The sequence below is a fragment of the Acanthochromis polyacanthus genome, chromosome 8 (genome assembly GCF_021347895.1).
Source record: "Acanthochromis polyacanthus isolate Apoly-LR-REF ecotype Palm Island chromosome 8, KAUST_Apoly_ChrSc, whole genome shotgun sequence".
Classification (NCBI taxonomy): Eukaryota; Metazoa; Chordata; class Actinopteri; family Pomacentridae; genus Acanthochromis; species Acanthochromis polyacanthus.
The window spans coordinates 37,801,980-37,823,225 of NC_067120.1; the positions used below are offsets into that span (position 1 = coordinate 37,801,980).

The 21,246-nt window shown below is 39.7% G+C and overlaps 1 protein-coding gene across 2 annotated transcripts in view; it reads right to left on the bottom strand.

The window, feature by feature from the left end:
* vps9d1 (VPS9 domain containing 1) overlaps positions 1-21,246 on the bottom strand; it is a 41,437-nt gene that overhangs the window by 13,872 nt on the left and 6,319 nt on the right. For both annotated transcript variants that reach the window (XM_051952322.1, XM_051952323.1), the window contains exons 4-14: positions 19,863-20,022; positions 19,446-19,557; positions 14,141-14,203; positions 13,713-13,765; positions 12,724-12,811; positions 9,833-9,915; positions 8,323-8,471; positions 7,328-7,654; positions 4,830-4,959; positions 1,991-2,196; positions 1,460-1,544 (exon numbers count right to left, since the gene is read on the bottom strand). In XM_051952322.1, coding sequence (XP_051808282.1) covers positions 1,460-1,544; positions 1,991-2,196; positions 4,830-4,959; positions 7,328-7,654; positions 8,323-8,471; positions 9,833-9,915; positions 12,724-12,811; positions 13,713-13,765; positions 14,141-14,203; positions 19,446-19,557; positions 19,863-20,022 — 1,456 coding nt within the window. The remainder of the gene's footprint in view (positions 1-1,459; positions 1,545-1,990; positions 2,197-4,829; positions 4,960-7,327; positions 7,655-8,322; positions 8,472-9,832; positions 9,916-12,723; positions 12,812-13,712; positions 13,766-14,140; positions 14,204-19,445; positions 19,558-19,862; positions 20,023-21,246) is intronic.

Consider the following 21,246-nt stretch of genomic DNA (forward strand, 5'->3'; position numbering starts at 1 on the left):
TAAACAGTGGCTGAACCGCACAGTACCGCCAACCCAGAACTACACAGCTCTCCACCTCTACCGACTGCCGTCTCGGGCTGCATTCAAGGTAGCTTGGACATCTCGCTCTCTCCCTCTCTCCCACACACACACACACACGCTGCTCTCTCTCCCTTGCTCATGACGGAGCCACACACTCATAACAACAGCATAATCTTTGAAATGCGCTGGCGTAGAGGCCCTAATCACAGTGTAATCTTTTAAACTGAGCGTAACGGGCCGTTAAGACTGCGTAACGGCCCATTAGACAGTGTAACGGGCCGTTATGAAAGCGTAACGACCCGTTACGCTGAAATGCGCTGGCGAGAACCCTGGGATGGATCCATATTTCTACTGAAATAGTCTTTTCACCAACTCTGTGGCAAGGTTCCTTTTTTGTTTTTTTGCTTTTTTGATTTAAAATCTATCAAAAATGTCTCTAAAATGTCTTGAAACGTGCAAAATGATAAAAATATTCATCCAAAATAGAAAAGAGTCTGTTCAAAAGTGATTTGAAATCTGCCTAGAATGACTTAAAATTGTCCAAAATGACAAGAATCAGTAATTATTGGGCCTTGAAAATGGAAGAAAATTGCAAAATTTCTCAAACCAGGTTGGCATTATGTCTCCACAAAGTTTCTGCAGATGGATCCATGTTTCTACTGAAACACAGTCTTTTTACCAACTCTGTCGCAAGACAAGGTTCCAATTTTTTGCTATTTTGATTTAAAATCTATCAAAATCTCTATAAAATGTCTTGAAACTGTGCCTAAGCTTAACTTAGCTTCTCCTGTAAACTCTCCTATTCCAGGCCGAACATCCACACCCACTGTGGAAAACAAATACTGGCCGCCTGTTTGTTTACTAGTGTTTTCACTACAAGTCTCCGCTCGAACCGCATTAATGCCAAAATACTGTAACTGGCAGATGAATTAAACCGGGCAGCAATGATCTCAGTTTCTCTGCTGGATGCGTTTCAGGAGATAATGTGAAGCCAAAAACACATGAAAACTCTGCAAAGTTTCATTCAAACTCTGTCAACACAGAACAATCTGAACCCCACGGTGGGCTGAATGTTCTCCATCGCCAGCACCGCAACCCACTGAGCCTTTGTCTGACTCTCCGGGTATCGCTGTGGACTCCACAGACCTCCTTGTTGGGTCCTGGGTTTGTTCCAAGCCCAGACAGGACGACCCACTTTCGGGCCCGGCCAGGAAGAGGCGCTCTATAGGGGGGCAACAGACCCAGGAAGGCCCCTGCTGCGCCGGGCCGAAAAGAGCGCTGATGAAACCTGACAGGGCAGCAGCCGAGGAACTTAGACCATGTTTGGGTGCTTCTAAATGGTCTTCCCCTCCCTGTCATAAAGCCAAATCACTAACAGGCTATTTGGAAGCACAACAAGGTGCACTATAGAGGAAGATTTCTGTGCTATTTAACTCACATGGCGGCAGTTTGGGGAGAAGAGTCGGCCTCATGAAGACACCTGTAATCCTCAGCACAGGCGCAGATCAGCCGTAACGTCCGAACTGTAATAAAACGCAGCAGAAGAAGTTAATTAGCTTGATGCACATGTCCAAAACACGGTCATATATCGCATTTGGAGTGTTATTTATACACCAAACAATCGTGATCTCTCCTCAATAAACAACCAATGATGTAGAAGCAGTCAGAGGTTTATGGTATGGATGATGGGATGTGATGAACATGAAGAGAAGAGCACCACCTACAGTAAAACACCAGAAAAATCAGCTGCATCGTATTCTACAGGATGAAATTGAGGCTGAATTAAATCTGAACAAACTTCCCAAAAGACCTCCTCAGAATCAGATGGTTTTTTTCTCCAGTAATTCTATTTAATGATCAGAGTTATACCTTCATCCTGTGGATATTTCCAGAGTTCCAGAGAGGTGGCTCCAGATTTATCAACTTTACAGAGAAGCTCTTTGTCCTGAAACAACACGATCTGACTCACCGAGACATTCCAGCTTCCTCTGTGGACAGCAGTCCTGAACCAGAAGCTTCAGCTCCTGAACCGCAGACTCATAGGGGTAGGAACCTTGCAGAGCTCCGGTGTCCGGGGGAAAGAGTTTGGAGGGAACGCCGACGTCTCCGGGTGAAGCGTCTCGGTACAACTTCATGCCCGTCTCGAACGCCTGCTCTCTTTCTCTGTGGACCTTCCTGAGACGAAAAGACAAACGTCAGACTGAAAACACACACAGCAAAACAAATTCAACCTTTAACAGATGTTTCTCTTTCTTTATGATGTTCTGATTAAATTTTAATGCTGTTGTGACTGGTTTCCCGTTTTATTTTTGCCTTTTAATCATACGAATGCAGTTTGTACAAAGAAGCAGATGTTCTGGCTGTAACATGAACCACAAAACATTTTTAAATTTCAAATATGAAAGAAAAAAAAGCTACTCTGCCTCATCCATATTTCTTAAAAACACTCACGCACACACAAAAAAAACAATATTGCCTGAAAAACTACACATGAAATCTGTTTAATTTACATTTAAAAGCGACTGTTTCCTTAAGCTTATGAAGACATTAACAATAAGAACTAAATTTGTTTCATGGTACAGAATTAAATTTGGTGAAAACACAGACAGAATAGTTTCCAGTAGATCTACATTTCTGAATGGTTTCAGCAGAGAATACTTTTTTTTAATCATTGGGCCTTAAAGATGGATTAAAGTGCAAAAATGCCAAACAAGGCTGGTATTCTGTCTCCAGAAAGTTCCTTTAAGCGTGTATATATATATATATATATATATATATATATATATATATATATATGGATGGATCCATGTTTCTACGAAAAAAAAAATAAAAACTTTAGTGGACATTTCACCAACTTTTGAGGCTCTAACATCAGTAGAATCTGATGTGTGGCAAGTTGGACAAGACCATGTTCCAGTTTTTTGACTAAATGTTGACGTGGACTCATTGGTAGGAAATGATAACTGGTGTCCGTAGAGGCCCAGATGTTGGTGTCCGTAGAGGCCCAGATGTTGGTGTCCGTAGAGGCCCAGATGTTGGTGTCCGTAGAGGCCCAGATGTTGGTGTCCGTAGAGGCCCAGATGTTGGTGTCCGTAGAGGCCCAGATGTTGGTGTCCGTAGAGGCCCAGATGTTGGTGTCCGTAGAGGCCCAGATGTTGGTGTCCGTAGAGGCCCAGATGTTGGTGTCCGTAGAGGTCCAGATGTTGGTGTCCATCGAGGTCCAGATGTTGGTGTCCATCGAGGTCTAGATGTTGGTGTCCATCGAGGTCTAGATGTTGGTGTCCATCGAGGTCTGGATGTTGGTGTCCATCGAGGTCTGGATGTTGGTGTCCATCGAGGTCTGGATGTTGGTGTCCATCGAGGTCTGGATGTTGGTGTCCGTAGAGGTCTAGATGTTGGTGTCCGTAGAGGTCTAGATGTTGGTGTTCGTAGAGGTCTAGATGTTGGATGTTGGTGTTCATAGAGGTCTAGATGTTGGTGTCCATCGAGGTCTAGATGTTGGTGTCCATCGAGGTCTAGATGTTGGTGTCCATCGAGGTCTAGATGTTGGTGTCCATCGAGGTCTAGATGTTGGTGTCCATCGAGGTCTAGATGTTGGTGTCCATCGAGGTCTAGATGTTGGTGTCCATCGAGGTCTAGATGTTGGTGTCCATCGAGGTCTAGATGTTGGTGTCCATCGAGGTCTAGATGTTGGTGTCCATCGAGGTCTAGATGTTGGTGTCCATCGAGGTCTAGATGTTGGTGTCCATCGAGGTCTGGATGTTGGTGTCCATCGAGGTCTGGATGTTGGTGTCCATCGAGGTCTGGATGTTGGTGTCCATCGAGGTCTGGATGTTGGTGTCCATCGAGGTCTGGATGTTGGTGTCCATCGAGGTCTGGATGTTGGTGTCCATAGAGGTCTAGATGTTGGTGTCCATAGAGGTCTAGATATTGGTGTCCATCGAGGTCTAGATGTTGGTGTCCATCGAGGTCTAGATGTTGGTGTCCATCGAGGTCTAGATGTTGGTGTCCATCGAGGTCTCGATGTTGGTGTCCATCGAGGTCTAGATGTTGGTGTCCATAGAGGTCTAGATGTTGGTGTTCGTAGAGGTCTAGATGTTGGATGTTGGTGTTCATAGAGGTCTAGATGTTGGTGTTCATATAGGTCTAGATGGTGGTGTTCATAGAGGTCTAGATGGTGGTATTAAATGTGCAGTTATAAGCTGCTCTTCGTACTGAAATGTTTGCCTTTTTGAATGTTCACATACAGATAGTTGAAAAGAACACCGAACCGAGACATTGATGAGAATTCAACACACAAAATAATTTACAGGATTCAGTTTTGGGTCCAAAATAAATAAGCAACCTCTGAGCAAAATCTGAAAATGGAAAGTGAACATCGCTGTCTGAAATGACAGATCAAACCCATAGGTAATCTTTAGTAAAAACATCACACCAGCATCAACACTTATAAAACTACAGTGAATGTCGTACAGATGAGTAATGTCCTAATGGTGTTTTTAAAGACTTGATTAAGTCATAAAAGAGCAGCACTGCCACATGGTGGTCACTGAGAGACCCAGACCCACACTGAAACACTTGATCCCAACCATAAAAACAGATTTAAGTGCACTGAACCTTTTAACCTCACTCAAGTTTCACTTTATTTCTAACCTGCGCTGCCACATTACATCACATTTTACCAGCATTGGGCAGCAGTGTTGTTAGTTTAACTACATTACTCAGCAGCCTGACAGTTTGATCGCCGATTACTGAATCAGGCAAATGTCTGATCTGCTCTGTGAGTTTCAGGATTGAGGGTTGACTACCTGAAAAGGGTGACGATGGCGCTCCATAGCGGCGTGAAGAAGGCTTCCTCTATGCTGGCCAGACAGAGATCCTTATAGCTGGCTGTGTTCAGACACTCGAAGGACAGCAAACACAGCGACAGCAGCTGTTCTGAAATATATAAAAACAGCTCTGTCATTTCATGTCCAACAACTTGAGGGTGAATGCTCATTTTTTTACTGGCTATAGCGAATAAAACTAGCTATTAGTCTAGACCCTCCAGAAAAACGCGATTATGCGATCGCATGAATTCCCACATTAATCACCAAAATGCCGCCGATTATGTGGGGGTCAATTATTTCCCAAAAGGCCACATAATCCCCGCAAAACAGCACATAATTCCCGCAAGAATCTCACATTTCCACAAAAAAAAGAGAAATATGCGGGTCCCGCTTGATTTCACAATTTCCGCATAAAATGAGAAAACTTTAACCAATATAAATGGAGTTGTGAGTGAGTTTTTATGTGCCGCCCGGCCTGACGTCATCAATTCGTGCATTCACACACACACTAGAAGCATGAGCTGATGCGGAGCGCAGCGCCAGTGTTGCCAACTTTGCGACTTTCTCGCTAATTCTAGCGACTTTTTTTTTGTCAAAAGCGACTAGCCACAAATCTAGCGACTTTCTGCCGTTTTGGAGACTGACAGGAAAACTCGGATCATTCTGCAGTTACTGTTTTCAACAACCAGCAGATGCTGCTGTGAGCTTCTCCCCCTCCCAGAGCACAGGCTGTCAGTCCAGTAATCCCGCAGCAGTCCCAGTGTCTGATTAGAGGACACATCCCTCCGTGGCCAGACGGCAGGTGAATCGCGCAGATTTTTGCATATTTCACAACTATTCGCATACTTTGCAACTTTCCACAATTTCCCCGCATAAAATGGCATAAAAACCCCGCATATTTATTCGCATAATCAAGGATTTTAGCCCGCGTTTTTCTGGAGGGTCTAATTAGTCTCGTTTACATCAGTGACATTTTAGTCTAATTTGTCTGTGGTGTTAGAAAAGGAGTATCTTTGCAAAACACAGCTCCTTGAGACTATAAAACACAATAAACCACTATCCTGTTAGTTAGTCAGCTATGTTTCTACTTTTTTCATGTAGTTTATTTCCAATATGAACAATGGAAGTGACACATAATCTAAACTATGAGGAGGAAAGGTTCTTTAAATATGCTGCTTTTCCACCTGTTTTCCTTCCTCAAGAGAAAACACGCACAACTCTGCGTTAAACTTATTTGGTACTGAACCACCTCTGTTGGGATCAGTTAAACAACCAGAATTTTATTTTTTTACCCAAAGTGGAACTGTCTTTTTAAATTTCACTTTAAATAATACTGGTAAGAAGTGACGTATGTAAATATTGTGGAACTGACGCACATTGGCTGACATCTGGGCCGGCCGCTTGTGACATTTGATGAAGGCTATCGCGCATGCATCGGCCGTCCCTGCCGTTACGCTGTAAAAAAATCCTGGTGAGAACCCTGAATATTACAGTATTATTTCTAGAGTTTGGGCTGAATGAAACAGAGGCATTACTAGTTTGACTAGCTCTTAGTAGCACCGAGTCCACACAAGCTGAATTTTCCCAAACATTTCTGAAGCGACAAGGACAGCAGAGCTTTCAATAAAATAAAACTAAGAACCTGTCCACACGGCTCCAGACTTTGCAACCTCTTTTTGAGAGTGTGTGTGAGTTAAAATTTCAAGTTGTCACATTGTGCTGGTGCATGATGAACAATAAGCTGTATTATTATGTCGCTTTAACCAACAAAGGCAGCTACGGTGTTAACCACAGTGAAGGGAAGTTATTTTGATAACGTCGGTGTATTTAAAAATGCAGTCTTCTCACGAAATGTGGATCGTACCTAAATGAGCCATTCATAGAAAAGACTGCATGTGGGAAAAAACCTCACTCTGTTTCATCTGGGACAAATATGACAGTAGTTTAACTCGTTTCAAAGCCATTTTTGGTCACACCTGTCTGAGCACCGCAGCTACAGCAGCCTGCTATGTGGGGCATTCAGGAAACATTGGTATATTGTAGTGTCAGTCAGAAAATGTCCAACAGGTGATGTGTTTTGCCTGAGATGAGGTTAGGGTTAGTCTGGAGCTCTGGTATGTGATTGGCGTTGCTGATCAACTCTTAATGCAGTCAAAAAACACCAGTTAGCAATGCTAGCTAGCTTCATGTTTTACACAGTAAGCAGAAAACGGAGAAACTGAAATAAACACAAGATAGGTTCTGTTGTAGTGAACTACTTCTGCCATGGTTTTCCTAATATTCTCATTATAATTTAGTTTTATTATTTATTAAACAACAGGAAAGTATTTCTCTGTAGTGGCTGTCTTGAAATGTTGCTTTACATTTACTTTTAGTTTCATTAAACTAAACAGTTTTTCACTGACACTATGGTGAATTTAGTTGCTGTTAAAAATCCACACCATAAAACAAACGCACACATCTGTCGTCCTGCTCACCTATGGCGATATGAATGTCCTTAACGATGGCCTTCAGGTGTTCTTTTATCGCTTTATTCTCCAGCTCATGGATGCAGCTCTCATCCTGCAGCGACGGATCGCCGGTTGGTTCGGAATCAAAGCTGGTGTCGCTGCTGAGGGGCGGTGCCCAGTCTAGCTGGGTCAGGAACTGCTCCAGGTCTTCAAACGAGTTCTCCCGGTCCACCGGCAGCTGAGTTTGAGGCTCCTCTGCCTCCTCCTCATCATAGTTGGTGTTGAGTTCATGAGAGTGTGACGGGGAGAGCGAGGAGTCGGTGCTGAAGCTGCTGATGGGCTTCCTCTGAGTCTCTGTGACACAAAACATTAATACAAAGAATAATATTAAAGTTCCGAGTTCCCTGGCTATTCCTAGGTTTAATTACAAAAAAATTTAAATTACAGAACGACATTCAATTTAAAACATTTCCTCTTGGGTTTTCTGTTTGAATCCAAAGCAGCCCGTGTGAGGTGTACAAAAAATCATCCTGACAGGCAGCTCACATACTTCAGAGAAACCAGACTAGCTGTTCACGTTTACGCCTGATGTTCTACTTTGGATCAGAACTGGTCCAACTAGTTTTCGGTACCATCTAGAAGATGTTCATGCTTTCTGTAGCCTGACTTATTTATATTAGCAGAGAATAGCTGAGGAAAATGTGTTTCTCTGTGGATAAAATACCAGTTTACATAAACCTCAGCAAAGTTTGCTAATAGTTATACTTCCTAAATACTTTTTACAGCATATGTCAACAACCTATGAATGGAAATAGAAACACCTTTAGATCCTTCTGGTGGATGTACAGTGTTTTTCTGACAGGGCAGGCCATTCTTAGATTTCAGTCTTGGTATAATCTATTGGATACCTTTCATTTGACCTCATCTTGATTCTCCAATTCAATTAAGGAGCTGAGAAAAAGAGGACGAATGTTAGTCTGTTCTTTCTGTAACCAAACCAGGCTCCTGGCTCTGGGCATCACCTGGACGAAGCAGGTTGTGAATGCTGCGAGAAGGTCTCAGCGACATGTTGGGACTCTGCGGGAGGCCTTTGCTGACGATGGGGTAGAGCCGGTTGTAAATCCTGTACTGGTGCTTCCTCAGCAGCTTCACCACCGGGTGGTCGGACCGGCTGAGGACAGAGCAAACGTTAGTGGAGCCTCAGAGTCCTGCTACAAATGGTGTTCACTAGAAACAAATTCTAATCAGATGTGTTCATTTCAGGATGGCTTTCATTCATGTTGGTGTTTTTCTGCCATTTTTCTATGTTTTAAATGGATAATTACAAACAAAATAAGACAATAAAGCTTCAATAACAAGAGCAACTCTAACCATTTCACAACAATCTTTACATTCTTGGGAAAAATGCCCAACTTTGGATGATGAGGACTACAAACGCTAACACAATCTGTGTCAATTCAGACAGAATTCAGGAAATATGCTGCTGCAACGTCTCATTTTTACCACCCGGCAAACATCGTTTTCTAGAAGGTATTGTTTTGAGCTGCATGGTCTTGGTTGGTTGGTTGGTTGCTTGTTTGTCTGTAACAATTTGGTTTCCGTGCGATAACTCGATAAAATATTACTGTAGCCTCACCATATTTGGTACACAGGTGTACCATAATAAGATACAGGTCAAGTTCGCATTTGGTGACCGTGACCTAATTTTCAAGGTCACAGGGGTCATCTTTGTCGCCGGGCGGTTCAAGTTTGGTAAACCTTCTTGTTTACTTATTTCTTTGTTAACTGGAGGGCAAAACCTAAGTAAGTAACTTTCTGGGCACTGATTTGAAAATTCTGAATGATTTTGCAATTCAATAAAGTCCCACTGGCATACAAAAAATCTCTAAAAACCCTTTCTTCCAACTGCAGTAACCACCAAAATGAAATAAGACACCAAACAGTACACACATTGTTTACCGGCTGCCGTTTCTTTTTAACATTTTCTTTAGACGTCTGCTCTCCATTTAACCTTTATTTTACCAGGAAGTCCCTTGAGATTAAAAATCTCTTTTCTGAGGGAGACCTGGCCAAGACAGCACACCATTTCTCATAAGTATATGAGCTTGAGTCTTAAGTGTGTTTTAATGTGTTGCATTTTATTGCTGGAGCCTTGTCAAAGGAGAATTTCTGCCATTGTACTAGGGCAGACAAATTCTATCTATTCTGGAACCATTTCTGTTTGTGTCTTCACCAAATGTCAAGCTACTGAAGTTCTATTTTTGGAGATATTGAACCCTTAAAATTGTGAAAATGCGGAAATTCCCAGGTCTGAAAACATGTGACATTCACAGAATTCAGCCAAAATATTTTACAGATTTAGTTCTGGGTCTTAAATAACAAATAAGTAAAATCTGGAGCAACACTGCCATCTGAAATGACACTGATTGATAAAGAAGAAATGTAACTATAGACGTGACATTTCTACTGTGTTTTTTACAGTGCAAAACATTTGGAAGACTTGAACCACTGGTTTATGTTGCAGTCTGTTACCTGAGCAGGTAGGAGACTAAATCCGACACCAGTGTGATGTCAGGATTCTTCTTCATGTTGGCTTTCCACTGTTTGGGCCAATCCTGATTAAAGAGAAAACAGAGATGTAGAAATGAAAAACAAATCTGTAAATAAACACAACATGGATTAGTTGGCTCATTTTCCCAAAGAAAATTCCCCGTTCTGGTTCAGCAGAAAGCTAGCAGCACTGCAGTGAGGTAGGTCCAGTGTTTGCAGGGTATAAATGCCTCTTTGTGTCATAAGAGAGTTGGTGTTTTAGGTATTTCAGTAATTATGTGTATTGGATGAATTATCGTGGCAGTATTTGCTGTCATACAAGCTGTTGATTTAAGTTCGGCTGGCTGTGATCTGTGCATCAAAAACACTGTGTTAAGCTCCAATAGCTTGTGGCTGCATGTCATTCTTCTTCTTCTCTGTAAGCCTCTTTCTTCTTTTATGTTCTCCAGTTCAAATCTTAGCATCTTTAACACTGGGCTCAGACTACAGGAGTTTTAAAATCCTAAAAGATTTTGAAATCAGGTTGCATCATGAGGGGAAACTTCTGTCTAATCTCAGAGGCACACTGCAATACAAGATTTCAAAATCATACAACATAAAGTACAAGAGGTTATTATGATCATAGAGTCATAGGAGGGAATCGGATGGAAACTGTGGGGCAACAGGCTGCGTTAATGCTAATAATACTCTACAGTGACAAAAAATTAAAAGCAGGAGCAAATCTGGGTGAAAAAACGCAGTCAACGGTTTGTTTTTTCTTCAGCAAGAACTGGAGGTGAAATTTTAACTGAAACTTAATATCTGTAGCTAGAAATCAATATGTGCCTATTGTAACATCACGTATTATTATTTGTTACTGTGATACCGCAAATTTCCCCTCCGTGGGATTAATGAAGGATCATCTAGTCTTAGCTTAATTTAAGCCTCAAGGGATAGAATGTTTAGCTTTCTTTGCCAACAGCGTCCATCACTCTGAGTGACAGCGGGAGTACCGTAAACATCCAGATGTGAACTTGTGGTATCAAACATGTTGGATAATATCGGTGCTTTCTGAAATGTCCGTGAGCAGTTCAGGAGGTTTGAAACTGGATCTGTAAATCTATCATATTACCAAATAATCTGGACCAACATACACAACATTAAAATTATCGACAAATAAAGCGTACATTATTGATGTTTTTCATAATAATGCAATGTTTTTTGGGGAAACCTTGGGTCCTGGTGTTCATCTAGACCAGGGGTGTCAAACTCCGTTCCTGGAGGGCCACTATCCTGCATGTTTTAGATGTTTCCCTCTTCCAACACACCTGATGCAAATGATCAGACTCGTTATCAGGCTTCTGCTGAGCTTGATGATAAGCTGATCATTTGAATCAGGTGTGTTGGAAGAGGGAAACATCTAAAACATGCAGGATAGTGGCCCTCCAGGAACGGAGTTTGACACCCCTGATCTAGATGTTATTGTGACATGAAGCACCTGCCTATACATTGTTCCAGACCAAGAACACTCCCCCAGTAACACAATGTGCCCCACTACAGGCTCAAAAACTGCTGAAGAACGGCTCGAGGAACATAATCAAGAGCTCAAGGCACCAACACAGCCTCCAATTTCCCTAAATCCCAATCAGTGGCTCATCAATGCAATGCTTCGGAACAAGTCCAATCCATCGAGGTCAAAACCAAACCCTGCAACCCACAGGACACGTAAGATTTGCTGGTGGCGGACACCACAGGATACCACCAGAGATCCTGTATCTTTGCCCCAACATGTCAGGACTGTTCTGGTTGCATTAAGAACTAGCTTGGAAAATCCAAACTGAATCTCCATGTAATCTCCTATCTCCATGTTAGGAGATACAGGAGAGTCAGTTTGGCATTGGGCGAATTGAATCGCGTTTCCCTCCCGGTACAGTTTGGTACGACCAATCATATCACGGGAGGCGGGAGTTAATGCTGCGTCATCTTCAGCGCCTGGATTACCCATAAAACAATCTTTTTGTGGTCTCTTGGCGTTTTGGATGGCGTTAGTCGTTGCCTCTTTTCACTTGACGTTTCCGACGATGAGGAGGCAGTGGATGGCTCGTTACTTTTGCCTTCTTGCCATTGTTTGTACAGAGGAAAATCCCGTTCCAAACGTGTGAGTAAATTTAAGCAACTTTCACACATACGCACGACTTGGTTTGGCTCCGATTTAAAGCTATTCCTAACACCGCTAATCGTTTGGAAGGAGTCTTTTGCTGCGTAGCCTTTTCAAAAATAAGTGTTGTACTTGAGAGTACCCCATGTATTCACAGATTTTTGTGACAAAAACAGCAGTAATCATTCACCGCGACGCTTTCTCGGCTGCATGCCATTGTTGTTTGGACTACATGGACTTCAAGGTCGATTTGTTTGTGCGTCACATCCGTGTTACGCTGATTGGTTCTTTCTCGTTCAAGCTGCATTCGTTAGCCCCTCCTTTTTGAAATCGTCTCGTATCATCACAATGCCAGACTGCCTTTATTTGTATTTATATTAATACATAAAGTCAGTCTGGATTTTCCAGGCAAATGAAGAACACCAACACAAACGTTATCCCGGTGGTTTTAATGTTGTGGCTGGTCGGTGTGGGTTCAGACAAGATGTTTAAGTAGATTTTCTGGAGGGTGAAAATGGAGTAAATCCTCCTGTAGTCCAACATAACTTTATTACAGTCGCCCCGTCTGCAACAAAGCTGGTCTTGAAACCATCTTGTAAATGTTCCCTTTCACTCTCGCTGGTACAGTTCAGTTGCAAATCTCTCTTGATATCATCTTCTAGTCCCTCTCCATGCTCTCCTCAGCCTCCTCTTTACTATTCTTATACGTCTTCATAGAATTTACTTGCACACTTACGTGGTCTTGCTCATATTCCAACACATTGGTGTAGAGAACTCGCTGCTCCTGCTCCTCTGCAGTCATCGCCCCAGATGCTGCAAATCTCCTGTAATGACAAACAGACAAAGATGTTTATGGATCATTTTGCACTTAGAAATTTGGAGATATCATCCTTATGAGTTTAAGCATCGTAATGATTTCCTAAGTACAGAACCACAGCATGAAACCTGCATCTTTGTGGTTTATTAAGGTGTGAAAATCCAATTTAGTCATTAACACCAAACAAATTACCATCCCTGCAATACACAGAATAATAATTTATACACATACTGACTGGATTTGCAGTCACGCCCACTGAACCACACATGCAAAACCGTAGCTTTAAGGAAATATAAAAAAAAGCAGTATCATGGAAATCCTGCAAATTTGGGGCATGCAAGTGGAATTAGAGGGGATGTACATGCTACACCCTTAAATAGCTTAATTCAAGGATATTAAAACTGCTGATTTCAAAATGCTCAACAGTTTTCCTTCCATCTGTGATTTCTGAATGATTCCTTTTGGTGAAACAGCAACAGCAAACCGCAGCTGTAAATAATTTACAAAACTTACTCAACTCTTTCCAAAAATTTACTGAAAACATCACCAAACAGACAGCAACAAATTCTTAAGGGAATTATTTTGTAGATTTCGCATGCAATTTTGGAAGGTGCTGGGAAGGAATCAGCTCAAGTACATAAAACAATAGCAAAAAAAAAGCTAAATTTAGTGGTAAAAAACAACACTGGTGTTTTAAAGACTGAATAAGCTGAGTGCAACATTTTTCTCATTGTTAAAGTCAGATAAGCAAACAGAAATGTCCGACTGAGAACCTGGAATTGGATGAAATGAATTCTCAGATCATGCAGAGACCTAAATGCATGCACTTTTTCGATGGTTAAAAAAAAGAACGTGGAGATTAAGAAAGGAATAAAGCAGTAAAATAAATGAAAGGAAAACCAGTTTACCTGTTGGCCTCTTCCTGCAGCCTCAGTCTTCTCTCCTCCATCTTCCTCTGCAGCTGAAGTCAACATTAAGGAAGTCTTATATTCAAAATCTTTAATAGAAATAAAAAAAAACTGCAGATGTTGACATTGTAGTTTATGATAGATATTTTACCACTTAAAATATGAGTTCCATGCTGTTTGTGCTGTCATCATTGCACAGAAATTCTAGTTGTTTGATATTTAAATAGCTGAAATGCTTCAGTATATGCAAGAGTCTATTATATTTGCTTCCTTCTGTAAGTTTCTGCTCACCACAGCAGGCGAATTTAATCAATTAGGGCTGATCAGGTAGCATGAGAAACGGAAATAAAGCATCGTACTTTAGTGAAAAACTTCATATCATATTACAAAGCAACATTAAACCACACAAGCTGGCAGAAGAAGGATACAGCATCCTGTCTGGCTTTGGCTATGATGAGGTTCTCCATCATCTGCCGCTGGAGAGACAGTGTCTGCATTGGGAAAGAGAACAAGAAATTACTTTAAATACATGCATATGTGCAGCTAAACTGAATCCACAGCAAAATGATCAAATAAATCACAGAAAATAAACTCAAATGCATGAAGGAAAACCATCTCATCTGCGGAACAAAATCATAGAATTTAAGCTTTCAGCTGATTTTTATGTCAAAAGAGGGAAACAACAAGCCACACAACAACATACTGAAGTAAAAATAAATTAGGATTGTGAATCCCATCACATCTCTCATCTAAAATGTCATCAAAATTTGCACTGTAACAACACACTGAACAAAAGTCTAAAACTGACAAAACTAATAACAACAAAACAATGCAAACTTGCAGTCTGAAGTTAGTGAACCCTTCCAAACCATTTAAACATGCAATAAATGCAAGTTCAATGCAATTTATAGCTTTAATCTTTGCATTAGAATATAAAGCAGCTGATATTTTTGATGGAGTCTTATGTAGTAAAGCAGCATCACATGATTTAAATCATTACACAACAAATAGTGAACCAAAGCTTTTGAGATAAACTGTTAGTTGCATTATTGTTTTCAGAAAATTTCCCCAAACTATGTAACCCAACCCCAGAGCCTCCATTTAGTGTTCCCACAATGATCAAACAAAACCAACACTACCATAATTTGCTTTCTTGTTAAAAAGTGTTTATTTTCTAGATTATTTTGCTTATTATAGAGGATTTACTTAACATTTGTGTTATTTATCACTATTCAGACACATGTCCAGGTTTTAACACGTACCTGATTGTGTGTTTATTTTCTAATAAACACAAAGATGGCGTTAATTAGCCCAAATAAAGTTAGCTAATGTGACTTTACCTGAACGAACTCCTTTAGTGTTCTCCAGTAACCTCCAAGCTCCACATGATGCCAAAACATTTTCGGTATCTGAACAACAAGTTAACATGATTTTAAATAACTCTGAGACAAAACAAAACGAATATCGACGGTTTAAAATAACTTTAGCTTACATCCACCGTCAATAGGTTAAGCTAGCGTTATAAAAGTTAACGGTCGCGGCAACTTACCATCATTTTTTACTGAGTGGAGAGTCTTTTTTAACCAAACAAATCAATTAGACGACGAGAAAACAGCTCGGCCTCGTGTCTCTGACCTTATCTGGCGTTAAATGAGCCCTGAGCGGAAGAGATTTCCACACAATCGGCTCTTCTTCCTCCACTCAGGTTATCAGTCTTCATCAAACGGGGCGAATCAACAAGCGAACGGCTAACACCTAACTGCTATCAGCTAACGGCTATAAGCTAACAGCAGCTACGAACGTTCACAATAAAAGCACAGGTTTAGCGCTCTGCTCGCTTTTTCCACCTGATTTTACTTTTAAAATATCGCGAAAATCTATTTTTATTGTTCTTTATGGTCATTACAAACGTGGAGGTGTGAAATAAAAGCCGTTAATATCTGAACATGTTTACTTCTGCCACTCCTCAACAACTAGTTAGCTTCCTAGCTTTAATTTCACCTAATGTGCTACCCAATAGCAGCTCAATTTGGACATAACTCCGCCCCCTCAGAATTTCCAGGTGAGCCATTCAGAAAGAGCAGCTAACTCACAGTCAAGCAGGTTTGTTTACTTTCTATAGCTACTTCTGCTAACTCTAAAATGTTCCGCTGTTAGCTGCTAGACTCAAGCAGCTAGAGTGAACACAAGAGTCTTCATGCAATTCCAGCATCTGATGAATTCAACACTCACTGGAACTAACTAGTTAGCCTCGTAGCTTAACAGAATTTCACCTGAAGTGCTACTTCATACCCAACTAACCAATAGCAGCTCAAATTGGGCATAACTCTGCCCCCTTACTGCTTCCAGGTGAGCCATTCAGAAAGAGCAGTCTACCAGGTTTACTTACATTCTACAACTGGTTCTGCCAACACTAAAATTTTCCGCTGTTGGCTGCAAGAGTGAACACAAGAGTCTTCATGCACTCCTAGCATCTGAAGAACTGAACAGTCATTGATTTACTTTTATTTTTTAATGTAACGTCACCACAACAACAGGGAAATCTTTCATGTTAGTATGTTAATGCTGTCCATTCTGTTTAGCAAAAGAAAAAGTGTTGTTCCACTACACAGTATCTCTACAACAGAATCATGAAACAACACACTATACAGGAAATGACAATGGGCGGAGTATACCCATGCCGAATATTTTACCTTCTGTCTGTTCCACACCACACCCTGAAATTAGCTGCTATGCGTTGGCATCTTTTTAACAGTCCAGCCAGGACATGCCAATGTAGGACAGACATTTTAATCTGAGGCGTGCCTTAGTTTGATCAGATTTTACAGATAACCTACCAAAACACGAATGATAAAACTCTTCATTTTACATGAAATGGTTCACACACTTAATATCACCAAACAACCAAAAATCAGGTTGATATGTAAAAAAAACTGGAAGATAGCTCTACGACAAGACAACAACTGCACATATAAACTTCTAAATCTGCATGTTTGTAGTTTAGAAGAACTACATTTGCAGGATAATGTTCTTAGTTTCGGTTAATGAGTGACATCTTTCACATGTAAACAAATTGTTGATGCTGACATCCTTTTACCCCTCGAGGCTTCATTTCTGTTTACTCTTTTCACAACAGGGACAGAAGCACAAGACACAAGAGCCCAACATTACCGAGACCAAAGCTAAAGCTGCGTTTCTGTAATTCATGAACAACACTGAGAGTCTACAGTCGTTCTGACAGCAGCTCACTGACGCTGCACTCAAGCAGAACATCAACGTGCTCAAACTAAAAATGCAAACATGCTGGCATTCAGTAGTTACACTATACGTCATCTTACCTTAGCATGTTGCTATTTAGCATTCAGACAAAGTTATGACAGAGGCTGATGGGAGCGTCCTTTGGTTTGGAGGTACTAAATCATACGTGAGGGAGGCCAAAGAGACACCTATGACTCCTTTGAAGGAGTTACAAGAAAGAGACTAGCGAGGGAGGCCACCAAGACACCTATGACTCCTCTGAAGGAGAAAGAGACTAGTGAGGGAGGCCAACAAGACCTCTATGACTTCCCTGAAGAAGTTACAAGAAAGAAACTATTGAGGAAGGCCATCAAGACACCTATGACTCCTCTGAAGGAGTTACAAGTAAGAGATGGATGGGACAATGGCAGATAGGATGTCCTTAGGTTTGCAGGTCATAAATAAAAAGCTGAAATTACTAATATGATTGCAATTAATGATACAATTGTCTTTTTCTGTTTATTTTAAATCTTTAATAGTTATTTTAGTGGTATTAGTATCTTTAAACACCACTTGTTTTGCGGCAAATCCAACAAATTGCCTAAACCTTCATTTTTTTTGGCTTCACATCAAAATGCACCCAACAGCAGCAGCTAAATCCATGATGTTATTGACAATAGATGCCGTTTAAAATACAGATGGGCTGATATTAGAATTATATATAAACAGTTCTCTAAAAATAAAACTGTAAACCTGTAAATATGCATAGTTTGAGTTCTTTAAATGATGTCTTAACTCAAATTGATATTTCTGAGAAGGCCTCTTAGAAACATCTATGTGTTTACACTGAAACACTTTCACTCGACTGCAACCAAAGCTGGTCAAGAATTCTAGTTTCATTCCACCTGGCAGTCCTCAGGAGCTTCAGTTCTCTTGATTGGCTTGGTATGATTATGATATGATGCTATGGTTTTGAACTTGGGAGTTATTTCAAGCTCGAAACTATTAGGCAATGTTTTTCTAATGGACTGATGTCACGCACTTATGCACACACAGCAGAGTTGTCACGACAACCGTTCTCACGCTCAGCTGTACATCATAATTCTGGAACTAGATTTTGGCTGCTGATTAAGGTTTTCTTTAGAACCGCTAAAGAAACACATCCATCATCGTGGACGCTGTGTTTATAGACAGAGATGAGTGAGTTCGTGAGCAGTTCGTTTTCATGAGTGAATGGTTGTCATGAACGGTTCCTTTGTGTTAAAAAGGGTGTCAGATTACACCACACTGTACAAACATGGACGTAACACCAATTTAGGACTTTTACTTCTGCTAATGAACTAGTTACACTCTCCATATCAAGGACAGAGGAGACAAAAAGGTCTATTTGAAGAGTATATTTGGAAAATTTTAAACATTTTAAAAGTGTATTTTACTTTTATTTTAAGGCGTCACATAACTAAAACCACCAGTTATCCTCAAGCGGGACAATTTTAACATTAAGTTCTTAGATACCTGTGATTGTATAATATCCAGTTTTTTCTAACGCTCTGTGACTTTACACCACATCCAGGCTGCTAAACAATCAACTATTCAGACCCGGCTGTGGAATTTTCATCCTTTTAAGTGGCGTATTTACTCAAGCAAATGTGTCAACCAGTCCATTATTTCTGGCAAACCGGAGGAGCAAACTACTTATGAACACCTCTACATTTTCACAATTCCAATCTGGCCCAACCTAACGGAAGCTGCCAAGTCTGACTTGTTACATGAACGATCAGTCTGAGTCAGCTCCAAACTAACTGATGAAATGTCACAGAGGTCGTTGGTGTGGCTGCGTTTTGTTCAAAAGGTCAAGTTTAAACTTTGTGAACAGCAGTTAAAACAACCAACACGTCAGAGGATATAAAAACAGCAGCTAACCTAACTTGACTTGTTGCATTCCTCAGTAGCAGCTTCAAAAGGTTTAATACGCTGCAAACACCAGCTTTCTACGCAGATTTATAATTAATTTTAGTGCATCAGGACAATATTTAGTTAATCTACTGAAAATGTGCAGATTTTCTGTCTTTGTAATCGATCGGTACGATTTCCTTTGGTACAGCTCAACTATTTTTGGCTGCATTTAAAAGAGCTAAGGAAACAAAACACATCTTGCCGGTTATTTATGATGCACAGTATCTAGTCTTGTAGTTTCAGGTATTAAATTGGGTCACAGACACTATTTTCTACTGATGCAGTTATATGAGGCTACTGGTGGCCTTCAGGTAACCACATAAACACCTATCAATCCATCATTTTTACCTAGAACAACTAAGAACCAAAGAGTCTTTAAGGCTGAACAATATGCAAAAAAAAAATAATGTGGTTATTTTGCATTGCTATGTTGTTATGAGTAACTATTTTAGTCTGGGTGGACTGTACAAGGAAGAGACAAGTGAAGGAGGCCACCAAGACACCTCTGACTCCTCTGACTCCTTTAGCTTAAACTCTCACCAAAGACGTCTTCTGGTAGGCCTGACCAGGGGTGAGTCTGGCCAGTCGAGCTTCATAGGTGGCTTTCAGCTTCTGGTTCAGTCGTGATGCTTCTTCGATGGGAGTCAGCTCCCTACAAAAACACAAACAAACAATAAGTTACTTAAAGGATGCATCAGTGTCTTTTCAGAGGTTAAATATCATTGAAAACAAACACAAGTACCAAAAACCTTCATACATGCAACTTAAATCTAATATTTTTGCAGATAATCTTCATATTTGACCTCATTAAACGTTCTAACTCCAGTCACAGAATGAGTGAAGTTGCTGAAACACACTAAGACTGTAAGAATGTGTTTGGTATTTCATTTTTAAAAATAGCTTCCTAGAGATCTGTTATCTGCTTTTATATTTCAGATTTTCCCTGCTCATTCTTACTTCTTGCTCGTGTCCTGTGCTGCTACAGTTTGTAATCTCTGGAAGACTTCAGGAGGCAGGAAAGGAGAGAGCTCCCCTCCACCGTCTGATAAAACTCTACGATGGTTGGTTTTTGCCGGGCTGCTGGATTTCTGCTCAACAGGAGAATCAGCTGCAGGGACTGAAAACACAGAGACGAACAAGGACACGGTGGTTAAAAAAAAGTCAGTTTTTAACTAGGATTTATGGAACAGATTACTGTTACTTAACAGATTTTCTCTGTTTTGTTAAATTACTGATGATAACTATGTACTAACAGTAACTAATAATAGTCACACAAAAAAATTACATTTAAGCAATAAAAAACAATGTTTGCATCAAAAATTTGTATTTTCATAAATACCATTTTTTCTTTTTGACCGTAAAATGTTACTTTTTTAATGTATTTAAATCAGTAAAAATGCTATTCCATAAATATTGTCATTATTTGAAAAAGTCTGATTTATTATTATTATAAAAATTATAAAAATATTATTATTAACATGTATAATTGGGTTTTTAAAAATTATTTTAAATTTTTTTAACTCTTATTTCACAGCTCTTCTCTGTTTTGTTAAATTACAGACGATATCACATAACATTTTTAAAAACAAATAAATACAGTAAAAATATAGGCAGTACAAGAGGTGCTGGACTGTATTTAAATCAACAAAAAATATTATTTTACAAATATTTATATGTATGTGTATATTAGGGTTTGAAAAGTGGTTAACAATTTTTTCAGTTTTACAAATTTTCTCTGTTTTGTAAAATTACAGATAATAACTAGCAAATATCACTGAAACATTAGGAAAAAAAACTATTTAAAAAAACTGTAAAAAAAAAACACATTAAAATTTTTACTTGACCGTAAAATTTCACTATTTTGTATTGAATAGTTCTTTAAAATATGTATATCAAGGTTTGAAAAATGATAAATAATTTTTATTATTGTTTCATTTTATTTTTTATTTTTCTGCTATTTTACAGATTTTCCCAGTTTTGTTGAATTACAGCTAATAACTAGTAAAAATCCTAGAAAAAATATTACAAATTTACATTAAAAATTTGTACTAAGAAAAAGGAATTATTCTTTTACAATGTGTGTAAAAGTGTAAAATTACAGTGCTGTTCTGCATTTAAATCTACAGAAAATATTAATTAAAAATATGTATAGCTATATAAAGTTTTAAAAAACGGTAAATATTTTTTTAAAATAAGTTTTATTTCATAGATTTTTACCGTGTTGGTAAATTAGAGATAATGACGAGTAAAATTACAGAAAAAAAATATCAATTTACGTTTAAGCTGTAAAACACCAGGTCAAAACTGTAATTAATCAGTATTAGAAAAAAGTTTAGCTGTA